This window comes from Macaca nemestrina, chromosome 5, assembly GCF_043159975.1.
Source record: "Macaca nemestrina isolate mMacNem1 chromosome 5, mMacNem.hap1, whole genome shotgun sequence".
Classification (NCBI taxonomy): Eukaryota; Metazoa; Chordata; class Mammalia; order Primates; family Cercopithecidae; genus Macaca; species Macaca nemestrina.
The window spans coordinates 122,670,538-122,685,758 of NC_092129.1; the positions used below are offsets into that span (position 1 = coordinate 122,670,538).

Genomic DNA, 15,221 nt, shown 5'->3' on the forward strand with positions numbered 1-15,221 from the left:
CCATCTAGACTACCTCAGAGTTCCAACCAGTTGTTGCTGTGGAGAAATACCTACCCAGGGTTGCCAGATCTAGTTTCAAAATAAATTTGAACTCAAGATTTTTACATAAAATTTTCTAATAGTGAAGTGCTGTCCACTATTTCAAAAAAGTTTCTGAACACTGGGAAGACTAATCAGATAACATCTGCTGGCCACACTGGCTCCTCCAGAGCTTATGGTCATTGTTTTATACTAGTTTTAGCTGCAAAAGAGAGATGGATTTTCCATTTCTTTGTCTTAAGCCAGAAATCTGGAGAAAGATCTTGTATCGTGAGCTCTCTTTGCACTGTCAGTTGTGACTTAGGGAATGGGTACCGTTACTAACTCAACTTCTTTAGCTCAGAAGTTCCCTTTTTGGCCCAGAGTGTATTAAGTTCTCTATAGGCCCTCAGTACCAAAAATTTAAAACACAAACCAATACATATATATAATTAAAAAAAAATTTTTTAATAAACCCCAAAAATAAGTGTAAGGAATTTTGATATGGTATTGCTTCTTTGGAATAACTTCTCTGAGTTTCTCCAAAAATAATACTTTGTTTTTTTCAAAGAAAAGCCCCCTTTCCCTCCCACTTTTTATTGTATTGCTTTTTTTCCCTGCTTTGTACCTGGTTATTCTGCCACCTGGGCTTTCCAACAATGTCTGCGCTAATATGATGTGGGCAGAAGGTAGCACAAACAGGGTGACTCTCACCATAGCCACAATGATGAAAGATGGCTGGACCTTGAAACAGCATGGTACATTATACTAGGTATGCAGTAAGCTGAATGTATTCCAGGGTTTTCTCTCAAATGCACTTTTCCCTTTCTTTGAATTGGTGTTTCTGAAGCCCAAACGTCTCTTCAATCTCCGTTTTATAAGTGACCATGGCTTGTTCTGTATAACTGATATATGTCCTCATTGTCACTGAACACGGACAAAATTTCTCCAAGGCCTACTAGTTGCTATAGAGCTTTGACTTTTTTTAAAAAAATGTTTTCTTATTTTTTTCCCTAAACATGCACAGCACTAAAACATCTTCTATAAAAACACACTGATTTAATTTATTAATCCCTTGATGGAATAGAAAAGAAGAAAATCTCCCAGGAACCACACTGTAGGAAAAACAAATGAGCTCCTGAACTGGCAATTATCTGCCAGCTATTCATCTTGTGCAACTGGGAAAGGCTGACCAAAAGGTTTAATTGTAAATAACAAGTATGATTTATTGAAGAAAAATTCAGACAATGATGCAGCAAGATCAGTCGATGCCTTGAAAATGAAATGGGATTGGATAGGTTTCTCATATTTGGTGAAAGAAACTTTTAAATGAAAAATAGATACTTAGGATATATACTAAAATATATGATGACAACTTTTACTTATCAATTAGACAAGGTCAAATCACACAGGATGTATTCATTCATTCACTCACTCACTTATTTAAAAAATATTTGTCCAATGGCTATGAGATGCCTATACTGCTACAAGTACCAAGAAAACAGCAGCGGGTGAAACTAAGCCTTGGCTCTCAAGGAGCTGATAGGCAATGGGGGATGACAGAAACATGTGAGTATACAGTGTGGCAGGTGCCAATAAGGACACTGAAGATAATAGAAACAGAATGATACACTGTTATGTGTTGAATGGTGTTTCTCCAAAATTGTTAAAATAATATCCTAACCTTCGGTACCTGATAATGTGGCTGAATTTGGAGGTACACTCTTTAAAGGGGTAATTAAGGTTAAATGAGGTCAGCAGGGTGACCCCTAATTCAGTATAATTCATGTCCTCCTAAGAAGAAGAGATTAGGTCACAGACATGCACAGAGAAAAGAACATGTGAAGGTGCTGGAAGAAGATGGCTGTCTATTAGCCAAGGGGAGAGAGACCTTAGAAGAAGCAATCCTGCTGACACCTTTGGTTTCCGACCTCTAGCCTTCAGAACTATGAGAAAATAAATTTCTGTTTAAGCCGCCTGTCTGGGGCATTTGTCATAGTAGCTTTAGCAAACTAATACATGTACTCTACTCACTGTCCAGTCACAGAGCAACTTAGAGACTTCAAAATGAATCAAGGGTTAGAGCTGTCTATGTTGTGATCAAGTCTCATACAATTAATACTTCAGGTGATTATGGTTTTGTTTTGTTCTTTTTTCAGCCCTTTTACTGTGTGAACTTATCCCACCCTTGCATTTGATGGCATGTTTATTATCTATACCTGCCCCACTTTATAATATAAAGTTCTGTGAGGGTAGGGCTCTTCCTGGCTGATTCCCAGATACACGTTCAGTATGAATAGTATGTGATGATGAAAAATATCTATGTTGAGTGAATGAATATTATTATTTTTTTATTGATTATTTTTGTTTTTTGAGATGGAGTCTCACTCTGTCGCCCAGGCTGGAGTACAATGGCACCATCTCAGCTCACTGCAATTTCCGCCTCCTGGACTCAAGAGATTCTCCTGCCTCAGCCTCCTGAGTAACTGAGATTACAGGCGAATGCCACAGCCTGGCTATTTAAAAAATTTTTTTTTATTTTTATAGAGATGGGGTTTCACCATGTTGGTCAGGCTGGCCTTGAACTCCTGACTTCGTGATCCACCCGCCTCAGCCTCCCAAAGTGCTGGGATTACAGGTTTGAGCCACTGTGCCCAGCCAAATATTATTCTTATTTTAAAATAATATGTATTCATTGTAGAAAGTTTAGGAGACACAGATAAAGCAAAAAGCTAGTAAGACTACCTGTTATCCTATTACTGGTGAACCAATAAAATTACCTTTCTCCTTTTATAAGGGATGTCTTCTTTATAGCTTATGTATAATTTCTTATTATGTTTAGAATATTCATTATCTAAAAATTTCCATATTATTATTATTATTTTTTAAGACAGTCTCTCTTTGTCGTCCAGGCTGGAGTACAGTGGTGCGATCTTGGCTCACTGCAACCTCCACCTCCCAGGCTCAAGCAATTCTTGTGTTTCAGCCTCCTGAGTAGCTGGGACTACGGGAGCACAACACCACACCCAGCACATTTTTGTATTTTTAGTAAAGATAGGGTTTTGCCATGTTGCCTAGGCTGGTCTTGAACTCCTGACCCCAAGTGATCTGCCCACCTCAACCTGCCAAAGTGCAGGTATTACAGGAGTGAGCCACCGCGCATGACCCAAATTTCCATATTTTAAAATGCCTATCAATTTTGCTTTAAGGAGCATTATTCATTTTGGGCTGAATACCTAATATTTCAGAGTAGGTTGGGAATACAGCAAGTGTTAATTTAACATGAAACACTTTAATTGCTACAGTTTGTTTGTTTTAAATGGAAGGTAGTTATAAAGCCTTCAGAGTTTCAGAGTAGCCAAATGTATCAGTGATAGCACATTATCACTAATGTATTTGCATATATGGAACCAGTAATTTGTTTTTCCCATGCTTCGTGTACTTAAAATCTACTTAATCTATGTTTCTAAACTGTCAATCTTTATGCTTAGTTTTAAAGCCTAATTATATCTTGCAAAAGAATACTCAGGTATCTCTTCAGAATTATAGCTGCTCAACATCAATGATGTGACGGATTGATGAGTGTTTGGTTGCAGACTTGATCATGATACCATTTACTAGGGCTAGAGTACTTGTACTCACTTTATGCATTTAAGTAGCACTTATATGGTGCTTACTGTCTGCCAGTAACTGTTAATAACCTGTTTAATCCTCCTAACAAGCCTGTGAAGTAGGTCATATGTTACTGATGAGAAATTCAAGGCATAAAGAGGATAAGATTGTTGCTAGGGCAAAGGTAGGATTGGAATGGAGGTGGATGGGCTTCAGTGTTTTGTGCTAACCCAAACTACACTCTGCTGCCTCTCCTAAAAGTTCTGACAGCAACTAACATTTATAATGTATACTATTTGCCTGACAATTCTATGTGCTATAGACATACTAATTTAATTTGTGGTAATAAACCACCCAGCGTGAATCAAAACTCTGCATTCTAGTTTCAGTTCTGCAGTGAACTGATAGTGTGGTTTGGAGTAACTCATTGTGCCACTTTGGGACTCAAGCTAACGAGTTGGTTAGATTAAATGATTTATCTCCAAGGTTCTCTTCTAGCTCTAAAGTTGGAATTTGCAAACTATCTTAAATTCTTGAAAAGAACATTTTTTATGTTTCTAATTTTAAATTGAGTACACAGTCCAGATTTTTAATCTCCTACGTGCTCATTCTTTAAAAAAAAAAAAAAAAAAAAGACACATTTGTTTGCTTATTTAAGCAAGTTTTAAATTTGACAGAAATGTGTAGACTTCTTAGAGTTAGATGCCGTTAAAAATATATAAAGCCCTTTGGGTAAAAAACTCCCAGAATGAGACAAAACCCCAGAAAATAAAACCAAATTCACTTTTAATCACATAGAAATTTAAATTTAGAAATTAACAGTTAGTTCAAGAAGCCCAAATATGTTCAATAATAGTCACCTACAGACAGGCTTTTATGGTCCCTTTTTTGCTGTGAACTTATGCAAATATGTTCTAATTTCCATAAGCAAAAGGATTTTCAGTAAGTATCTACATATGATTTCGCTATATCCTTATGCAAATAATGTCAATTTTGACCTCGTCCTAACTGATAAATGATCTCAGGTTGTTTAGACACAATATTCTTGGGAAGATGGTAAGGGTAGAATGAGAAAAGTAAGAGATCCAACTGTAAGCCAGTGACATGATGAATATTAATGTTTTTATTAATAATATTGACTAATTCACTACTCTGTAATCTCCTTTTGCTTCTCAGTCCATCATGATCTCCTGAGTTAGAACCTATTTTTTTTTATTTTGCAGATTGCATGAGGGACAGCAGTCAAATTCTGGCCCCACCTCAACTCTCTTCTAGAATGAAACACATTAGACAAGCCATGGCCAAAAATCGCCTCCAGTTTGTACGATTTGAAGCAACAGACCTCCATGGCGTGTCCAGGTCTAAGACTATCCCTGCACACTTTTTTCAAGTGAGTTTAACACACAGTTGTGACTGAATGTAATTTCATGACCATTAGCAGGCAAATGGTTCTTATTACTGTTTCTTATTTTCTTGTAATCTATACACCAATTCAAGCTGAAAATCAATAACTTATTTTGTTTCTTCCCTTGTTCCTCCCAAACATGTTATTGCTCCCCAAGGAGCTAAACGTGTACTCTCGGCTCTCAAACAGCAATTTCTTTACCCAATAGAAATACAAAACTAATTAAGACTGGTAAATTTAGTCCTTCTGCCTTGAATAATTTTGCTCTACAGAATTATTTTTTCTCCCTTACTGCAATTATGAAGATTGTATTTTATTTGACACAAGAAAATTGCAACAGAAGACCCAAGAGCAAACATAAAGAGGAAAAAATGATTAAATAGAAATAATTTGCTAGATAAAAAACATATTCCTTTCGGCTCCAAATTCTGATAAGAAAATAGTCCATTGTTGTTGGATGACTTAATGAATATTATTAAATTCCCGAAAATGATGATATCAACAAATACTGTGTTTTTGTTGTTTTGAGACTTCCTTAATTTTTTGTATCAGTTTTTGTCATGTGTTTATTTTGATGACTGAGTTGTTGTGTTAATTAAATATCAAATTTCTTAGCAAGGGACATCAGGTCGGTACTATTTAAGAAAGTGTGAAAGTTAAGCATCCTCTAGGTTTAACTATTTTAAAATATTATACTTTTATCACATTAATATCAGATTCTAATTGTTAAATTTGCTTCATGTTGGGAAAAACTGGACATCTTCAAGAACACTTTTTAAAGAATTCTAACAGATTCAAACTTGTTTCTTAAGGAATTATTTGGAGCTGCTTGCAGATATTGTTTCCTCTTCATCCAGGCAAGAATATATGTTGTTTAATTTTTATAAAAAATGTGGATTTTCTTGTGGACAGGCCCAGAATATAATTCAAATGAATCTCTTCCAATCATAAGGAAAAGTAACTGGCACTTTAAGTACTTGCCAGAGACCTCAATATAAAACTGTTTGCTATTCAGTTTTTATCAAATTTTAATCATTTATTTTACTAATGGCACCTACAAGTCCATATATAGGACATTACTCTAGTTTCTCAGTGGAATCCTTTTACAAAAATAAAACAGTATGCTGCTTATACTTGCTAAGGATTGATATAATTGACACAAAGAGAAAAATTCTGCATACTATTTTTATCCAACTGTTACTGAAAATATTTTTCACTATTTTGTTCAATATCCCACATATAAAAAACACTTTTTTTTCTAGAGTTTAGCTAGAGAAAAAGTTTGTCTATCATGAGAATTTTAATGTAACTCATTATACACCTTCTCAATGGCTATATTTATTCTTAGTCCCAGTTTCCTAATAACTAACTTCACTATTTCATTACCTCGTTATTATTATTTTGTTCTCATTTAATGATCATAGAGTATCGATATTTTTTTAAGAAGCCACTTTAAATTCATTTTTGAAACTTGTGAAGGTATAAATAATGATATTAGCACAATGAATATTTGTAATTTAAGACAAAATAATTTATTTTGGAAAATTTGCTGTGACTAGACATTAAAAATAGGTTTAAGAGGCCAGGCGCGGTGGCTTATGCCTGTAATCCTAGCACTTTGGGATGTTGAGGTGGGCGGATCACCTGAGGTCAGGAGTTTGAGACCAGCCTGACCAACATGGTGAAACCCCGTCTCTACTAAAAATACAAAAATTAGCTGGGCCTGATGACAGGGGCCTGTAATCCAGTTACTTGGGAGGCTGAGGCAGGAGAATCACTTGAACCTGGAAGGCAAAGGTTGCAGTGAGCCGAGATCACGCCATTGCACTCCAGCCTGGGCAAAAAGAGTGAAACAGCGTCTCCAAATAAAAATAAAAAAACAGATTCATCTGTGCAAAGTAACCTAAATATCGTGTGTGTGTGTACTTTATTCCATCTCAAAAAAAAAAAAAATTCATTTGTGCAAAGTAACCTAAACATTGCATGTGTGTGTGGTGTTTAAGGTTTAAACCTTACAACCAACTTATATTATCTCTGTTCTATCAAAAGTGTTGATTTTTATTTAAATTATATGCAAATAATGTAGGCTCTTTCTATATTTGATCTAGCCAAAACATGATACATTGCTATAGACTCGTAACTAATTCTTGGCTTATTTCAAAAGATAACCTTTACTATGGTCCAAGTTTCATTTTTGATAAGGATTTAAGTTATTCTGCAAACATTTTATTGAGCCCATAGTGATCTATATTGAAGATGAAGTTGTTCCAGTGCTTTATATCTATAAACGCTGCTTCAGACAATATATTATCATGAGTATATTCATGTATATTCATATATTTCCCATAACTAATAGAGAGTAGTTTGCATTCTCTATGTCCAAAAAAAGAATAAAGCAAATTACAGTGCCAGAAAATAGTGTTCAAAAAAATATGGATTAAATAATCTAAAGAATAAAGTGTGACTTTTTACTATTTTTTGAGTTCACGAAGGACTATTGGAGTGAAATGGCAACCCAGCTGTTCTCTACTACTCACAGCCAAGTGAATACAAACACAGATTTAAATTGCAGGAACTCATAGAAGTCTCATGAATAAAATATATTATTTCTCATTTTAGTTATGTAAAGAACTAATATACGGAATTTCAAACTAAAAAACTGACAAGCAGGGAAATGACATTATTGCTTATAGTGAAAATATGAATTAAAGGATTCCATGCTATAGTATTCAAATATCCCACAGTATGCGTGCGTGTGTGTGTGTGTGTGTGTGTGCATAAAGTTTACATGTACAGGTCTATGAGTGAGTTGGAAAATTAGGTAGGCACCAAATAGTGTTTGGCTCACTCAACTTTATTATTAGTGAAAGTAGACTTGGATCAGTTCAGTCAAATAGCATTCAAAAATGTGTATAGAGATGGTGGAAAGTGAAGGAGGCAGTGGTTCATGGGCAAATGCAGAAGAGTGAACCAGTAAATTACTTTGGCTAATACCAGCCCCTCTTTGATAGCCATGCTTCTTGGATTCTGGAGGTAACATAAGAAATAGTCTGGGCTGGGCGCGGTGGCTCAAGCCTGTAATCCCAGCACTTTGGGAGGCCGAGACTGGCGGATCACGAGGTCAGGAGATCGAGACCATCCTGGCTAACACAGTGAAACCCCATCTCTACTAAAAATACAAAAACTTAGCCGGGCGAGGTGGCCGGCGCCTGTAGTCCCAGCTACTCGGGAGGCTGAGGCAGGAGAATGGCGTGAACCCGGGAGGCGGAGCTTGCAGTGAGCTGAGATCCGGCCACTGCACTCCAGCCTGGGTGACAGAGCGAGACTCCGTCTCAAAAAAAAAAAAAAAAAAAAAAAAGAAATAGTCTGGCTTCCTTCCACCATGTGAGGATACACAAGAAGAAGCCATATACGAACCAGAAAGCAGCCCTCACCAGACACCATATCAGCTGTTGCCTTCATCTTGTACTTCTCAGTCTCCAGAACTAAAGAGGAATAAATTTCTGTTGTTTATAAGAGGAGAAAAAGAGAAAGAAAGAGAAAGGAAGAAAAGGAAAGCATCTGGCTTACAGATTGCTAGGTGGTTTTATTAACCTCATGATCTTCACTGACTTCATGGGAACCAACCTTTTATACTCAGTGATTTTTCTCCATCTATTAAAGTAACCTTCAACCTTGTTGATATATCTAATACATAATTTCCAGAAATTGTTTTACGCGTCTGTTCAACTTAATAACCTTATCGCTTCCCTGTTGCCTGGCACAGAGCAAAAGTTAAATAAATGACCAAATTCACTGAAACCTAGAAATAAACGACTAGAAAGTACCTTAGCAATCGTCTAGTCTAACACGTGTTTTACCGATGTGGAAGCTGAGGCACATAACCCAGTGACTTGCCAAAATTCACAGAAGCAATTAATGAAAGAGCTAGGATGAGAAGGCAGATCTGTTGACACCCAGTTCACGCTGACTTGAAGGTTACAACATTTTGGAAGCTCTAACTTTGGAGTTACAGGTCCACATTCACAGACAAGGGTTCTGGGACTCTGAGACAGTGAGTTTTTTAATTCTTAAATGGGTTGTAAGAGTGAATAAAGAGAGGAATGCAGCTGTCAGCGTCCTGGCTCCCCTGGTGTTAGGACAAATGTGCTGTGTGCCACAGTATTGACCATAGTCTGCAATTTGAGAAGGATTGAGAATTGTTTACTGTAGACTTTTGAGGGTCAGTTAACTCAGGGTTACAATAAAATAAGCAAAAATAAAGCCTTATCTGAAGAATTAACAACTGTACTATAAAATAAAAAGTGCTTCAGGAAGTACTTTTGATGATGATAATTTCAAATAATTCCATAAGGCTTTACCTTTATTTTTTGCTATAACGGATTTTCTTTATCATTATATCTTTTATTTATAACTGCTATTTTGAGATCTAAGAGCATTTAAGGCCTTCAAGGCTTAAAACATTGCATTGTTTGGGGGTTTTATTTTAAAATATTTGACATTTATCTGATACCAAGTTAGTGTTAACCAACAAATGTTAAACATATATATATGTGTGTGTGTGTGTGTGTGTATATATATATATATTTTTTTTTTCATTAGCAAGGCTTTTTCTCCCCCAACCCTTTTGTTTGTTTTCAAAACCTAATTTCTTCATTTTTTTTCCTTCTTTAGGAGAAAGTGAGCCATGGAGTTTGCATGCCCCGAGGTTATCTTGAAGTGATACCGAATCCTAAGGACAGTGAAATGAATCGCATAAGAGCCACATGTTTTAATAGTGACATAGTCCTAATGCCAGAGATATCAACCTTTAGAGTTTTGCCATGGGCTGATAGAACTGCAAGAGTGATATGTGATACTTTCACTGTGACTGGTGAGCCTCTTTTGACCTCCCCAAGGTACATTGCAAAGAGGCAGCTGAGCCAGCTGCAGGCCTCTGGCTTTTCCCTGCTTTCTGCTTTCATCTGTGATTTCTGCATTTTTGGTGTGCCCGAATTTTTAAATTCAAAGACTATATCATTTCCTGCTTCAACATTTTTAAATAACCATGATCAGCCCTTCATGCAGGAACTTGTTGATGGCTTGTATCACACTGGAGCAAATGTCGAGAGTTTTTCCTCCTCTACCAGGCCTGGTCAGATGGAAATCTGTTTCCTGCCTGAATTTGGCATTAGCTCAGCTGATAATGCATTTACCCTCAGAACAGGTGTCAAAGAAGTGGCAAGGAAATACAATTACATTTCCAGCTTCTTCATTGAGACTGGATTTTGTAATTCAGGGATTTTGTCTCATAGTCTCTGGGATGTCGATAGGAAGAAGAACATGTTTTGCAGCACTTCTGGAACTGAGCAGCTGACGATCACTGGGAAAAAATGGTTGGCAGGACTCTTGAAGCACTCTGCCGCACTCAGCTGCCTGATGGCGCCTACTGTTAGCTGCCGAAAGCGTTATTCCAAGGACAGTAAAGACCTGAAGGACAGTGTGCCTACAACGTGGGGATACAATGACAACAGCTGTATATTTAATATCAAGTGTCATGGAGAGAAAGGCACCCGGATAGAAAATAAGCTAGGCTCAGCAACAGCAAACCCTTACTTGGTGCTGGCTGCAACTGTTGCTGCAGGCTTAGATGGACTTCATAGCAGTAATGAGGTCTTGGCTGGTCCAGATGAGAGCACAGACTTTTACCAAGCGGAAACTTCTGAGATCCCTTTAAAACTGGAAGATGCCCTTGTGGCACTGGAAGAAGATCAATGTCTGAGGCAGGCTCTAGGAGAAACCTTTATTCGATATTTTGTTGCCATGAAGAAATATGAGTTGGAGAATGAAGAAATAGCTGCAGAGAGAAATAAATTCTTAGAGTATTTTATTTAGAATAGAACTCATAACTACTCCTTTAGAGATGTAATTGTTACTTAAAGCTAATCTACCAAAACAAAGACTGAACTTTTGTAATTAACAACAGTAACAATAACAAGACTAGGAATGCTTTTGACTTTTTTTTTTTTTTCCCCTCCATGGAATATTTGACAGATGAAGTAGGACTGCTGAGAAGATTCTGATAACAGAAACAAACAACAAAGTTGTGGTGAAGTTACAATATGCAAACTTACCAGATCTTGTCAGTTAGTCATTTCCTATGTGTATGTTGACCTGGATAGGAATATCCAATTTTGGGGGGCAATAAATATATTTGCACATTAAAAAAAAAGACTTAAGCATTAGAAAGCAAATTTAAATGACTAAAAAAGAAAAAAAATAAAAGGAGGAAAAATTTTAATGGTACACATAGGTTATGACTTCCAGGGAGACAAATATACTAATATAGTCTTGCTAATCAAATAATATTGTGAATCTAGGTTGTGTGCATCATTATGGTCTTTCTAAACAAGTTAAATAAACTTTTGCCAAAATAATGACAGGTAGGCAGTTTTCCCCTAAGTCACTTCTCTTTTCACGCTTTTCCACTAGCTCCTGAAAAGCTTATGAATTTCAAGGTTATAATGTCCTCAAGAAACAAATCCCTAAGGAATAGAATTGGAGCTGGGAACAACGAGGTCAGATTTTAAAAGTAGTTAAAGCCTTTCTTTAAACAATGCCTCGTATAGAAGTTTGATACATAAAGTATAGATAGAAAGAAGTTTGTGTGTGAGGGTAGGCGGGCTCTGTCTACTCTGCTTCACTCTTTGAAACTAGATGTCCCTCTGAAACCTCTTGTGCTCTGTGGAGTGTCAGAACAACTTCCCGGCTAGCCAGGGCTGTTTGGAGTTTAAGTTTGTTATTCAAATTACTAAATCTGCTGCTCACAGAGCTTGGTACCTCCCCAGAGAATATTACATGTTCCAGGCCTTTGTTTGAATGAGATAATATTGTAACTATCACTAAAGTTTAGCTTCTTTTGGGAGGAAGTCCAAAATCCACTTACTAGCAAATGAAAATGTTGTTCTACTGCTTAGGATCAAACAGCAGATTTTATGTTCAATTAAAACTGACTGTGGTTTCAATTTAGATAGCAAACACACAAGGAGAGGATGAGAATTTGGCTCAGATCCTCTTATTAAAATTCTTAGTACTCAGTAGCTTAAATAGTGAAAGTCAGTCTGTCCTTCACTAATTACTCCCTTCTTTTCTCCACACACAAAAGAAGTGTGTTTGGATACATAAGAAGAAAGTTCCCAGCACTTTGGGAGGCCAAGGCGGGAGGATTGCTTGAGGCCAGGAGTTTGAGTCCAGCCTGGACCACATAGAGAACCCATTTCTTAAAAAAAAAAAAAAACAACAACAACAACAAAACAAACCCTGGCATGGTGGCATGTGCCTGTAGTCCCAGCTAATTGGGAGGCTGAGAAGGGAGGATCGCTTGAGCCTCAGCATTTGAGGCTGCAGTGAGCCATGATCACACCACTGCACTACAGCTTGGGGGACAGAGTGAGACACTGCCTTAAAAAAAAGAAAAGAATAAAATTCATGGATGCATATGGGGTAGAGAAAAAGATAGTGTAGGGTAGGTGGGGGAAGGAAGGGAATCTGTCCTGAAACCTCCAAAATGAAATCCCACACATTACATCATGTGAGGGATAAGGAAGACTCTCATGCCAATTTTCTAGTTGTCTGCCTATATTCATTTCCCCCTCTGTTCTCAGTAATAAAGCCTCAATATGTTCATTGAAAGCAATGAAAAATGAAATGATATTTCTGAGCCTTCATTAAGGTTGGATGTGGTCATGTTATTAGGTTCAGTGCAAAGAGGTGAAAGTAGAAGTGTTGTATGTAAGTTCTTTAGGACATTTTCTTTTCTTTTCTTGTATTTTTTTTTTTTTTCAAGATGGAGTCTCACTTTGTCACCCAGGCTGAAGTGCAATGGCGGGTCTTGGCTCACTACAATCTCTGCCCCCTGGGTTCAAGCAATTCTTCTGCCTCAGCCTCCCAAGTGGCTGGGATCACAGGTGCCTGCTACCATGCCTGGCCTTTTAGTAGAGATGGGGTTTCACCATGTTGGCCAGTCTGGTCTTGCACTCCTGACCTCAGGTGAACAGCCCGCCTTGGCCTCCCAAAGTGCTAGGATTACAAGCGTGAGCCATCATGCCCTACCACACTTTAGGACATTTTTCTAAGTGACGGATGCTGTGTACTCTGCCTTTTCTCTCTAGCTACCTTCACCCTTCCTGCTGACTGGCCTACAGATAATATGGCTAGGATAATGTCCTTGGGAAGGAAGGTTTGCTCCACAGGGTGCAGTAATAAGGTGGAACCTCTGCTTTGTAGAGCAGTTTGACTTGCCTACATCCAGACATTTACCTGAGAGAGAACCAAACTTCTATCTTCTTTAGGCCACAATGGTTTTGATTCTTTGTTAGTTGCAATGAAATTTTTCTCTTTTGCATGTGTGTTTTGAATGTGTGTATGTGTGTGTGTGCGCGTGCGTGCATATGAGTGGGGCATTTGAGGGATTTGGGGATGAAAGAAAAAAGGTATAAGAACCAGTGAAAGACCACTTCCTCAATATTCCCACTTCTAAAGAGGATAATCCCACTTCTAAAGAGGATAATCTGAGTTAATCAAAGGGATCCACACATGCAAAAAATGGGATTGGCTCTAACCTATCCCTATAAACTGGCATATCCCTTTATAGTCCATAGGCCTTAATGAAATGTGTCTAATGCATTGACTTCATTTTACCATAATAAGTAAAAGATGCTGTAAAAAGTCTGTTAATCACAGTGTTTGAAGCCCTTTTTTCCCCTTTCACATTAATAGCATAACTTAAAACACAGTACTCAGGATGCCATGTGAAGACATTATATATATTATCTTCAGAATTAAGTGTACAGTAGTGAGTCAACAGAAAATATTCAGCCATAGATTACAAATCAGTTGATAACGTAAGTTGGTGTGGCAGTCTCCACCAAGATTTCAGTCAGGTGTGTGCTGATGTATATTCTTGTTCTTTAAGGCAACCCGAAAAGAGGCATTGACCAACAGAGTTCAGGGTCAAAGACAAATTGGGGTAGGTACATGTCAAAATCAGTTACCTATTTTTCTATTTCTTTCATCTGTTCATAGGCTTTCTATTGTTGAAGGGACTTTCTGCTGATGCTTCTACCTTCTTAGGCTGGGTTAAGAGGGTCAGACATTCATTCAGCAGCACTTATTGAGCACCATTTGTGTGCTAGGCCTTTTGCTGGGAGCCATTATACTAGGGGAGACCAAAACAAAGATGAGCAGACAATGAAAGAGTTTTGGATCTGGGTGTCTTAAGCAGAACAGAAATAATTTTTTTTTGGAGGCCTAATGCTGAAAAAAACTATTTGGAAAGCTTCTTTATGGCTCGAAAAGGGTTTTTTTATGAATAGCTTTACAAAAATTACTTTCTTATTTTCATTTACTATAATTGTTCTAATCAAAGCTTAGGGGAAAAATGTGATTACTGAATTTAAATTTGGTTATTAAATGAGTATACATAAGAAATTAAATTAAAAGCAATAATGTTTTAAGACTAGAAACTAAAACATTAGTATTGTAGTAACAAGTTTCTATTTTCAAGGACATTCTATAATCTAAAATTTCATTTTACAGTGTCTGAATAACAACAAAGCTTGAAATGATTATTTGAAGGCAATGAAAGATAAAAAAACTTTAATCTGAATAAAAATGGAAAGCATACAGTGAAGTCTGAGCTTATCAGTAAAACAGAACAGTCTATTGACATATCTCCAGTCATCTGTTTGACAAAATATACTTACCAATATGTTTATGATATAGATATAAATGGACAATACCTTTAACCCTGGGTTTTCTATTATAGGGGTTAGAATTTGTATCTTTAAACATTACCTATGTGCACAGTGCCTTCCCTATTAAAGCTCTTCTCATGCTGCCTAAAATTAGGGGTTTGCATGATACTTCCTAATTAGGATGTGAATTCTAAGAATAAAAGGAACAGATCTTACTTACATTTGCATTAATACTTCTTGTTCCTTGCATATTTTCTGGAATTCAATTAATGTTTAATCAATCAATCAATCAATCAATCAATGCATATGTTATTAGCATAATACAATACTGTGCTTGTTCAGTATAAAACACACAAATTCACATATCCTGAGAGAGGGAGGAATAGAGACAGTGGAGAAGACCAACAGTTTGTGTTTTTTCATTGATCCTACAATTTCTGCCATTAGAAGAA

At 36.9% G+C, this 15,221-nt stretch overlaps 1 protein-coding gene across 2 annotated transcripts in view; it reads left to right on the forward strand.

The window, feature by feature from the left end:
- LOC105479515 (lengsin, lens protein with glutamine synthetase domain) overlaps window positions 1-14,988 on the forward strand; it is a 44,781-nt gene extending 29,793 nt beyond the window's left edge. Inside the window, exons 3-4 of one of the 2 annotated variants that reach the window (XM_011737505.2) lie at window positions 4,854-5,020; window positions 9,710-14,988. In XM_011737505.2, the coding sequence (XP_011735807.2) occupies window positions 4,854-5,020; window positions 9,710-10,909 (1,367 nt within the window). In that variant the 3' untranslated portion in view covers window positions 10,910-14,988. The remainder of the gene's footprint in view (window positions 1-4,853; window positions 5,021-9,709) is intronic. The other variant, XM_024792115.2, reaches the window with a different exon arrangement.
- The last annotated feature ends 233 nt before the right edge of the window (window positions 14,989-15,221 follow it).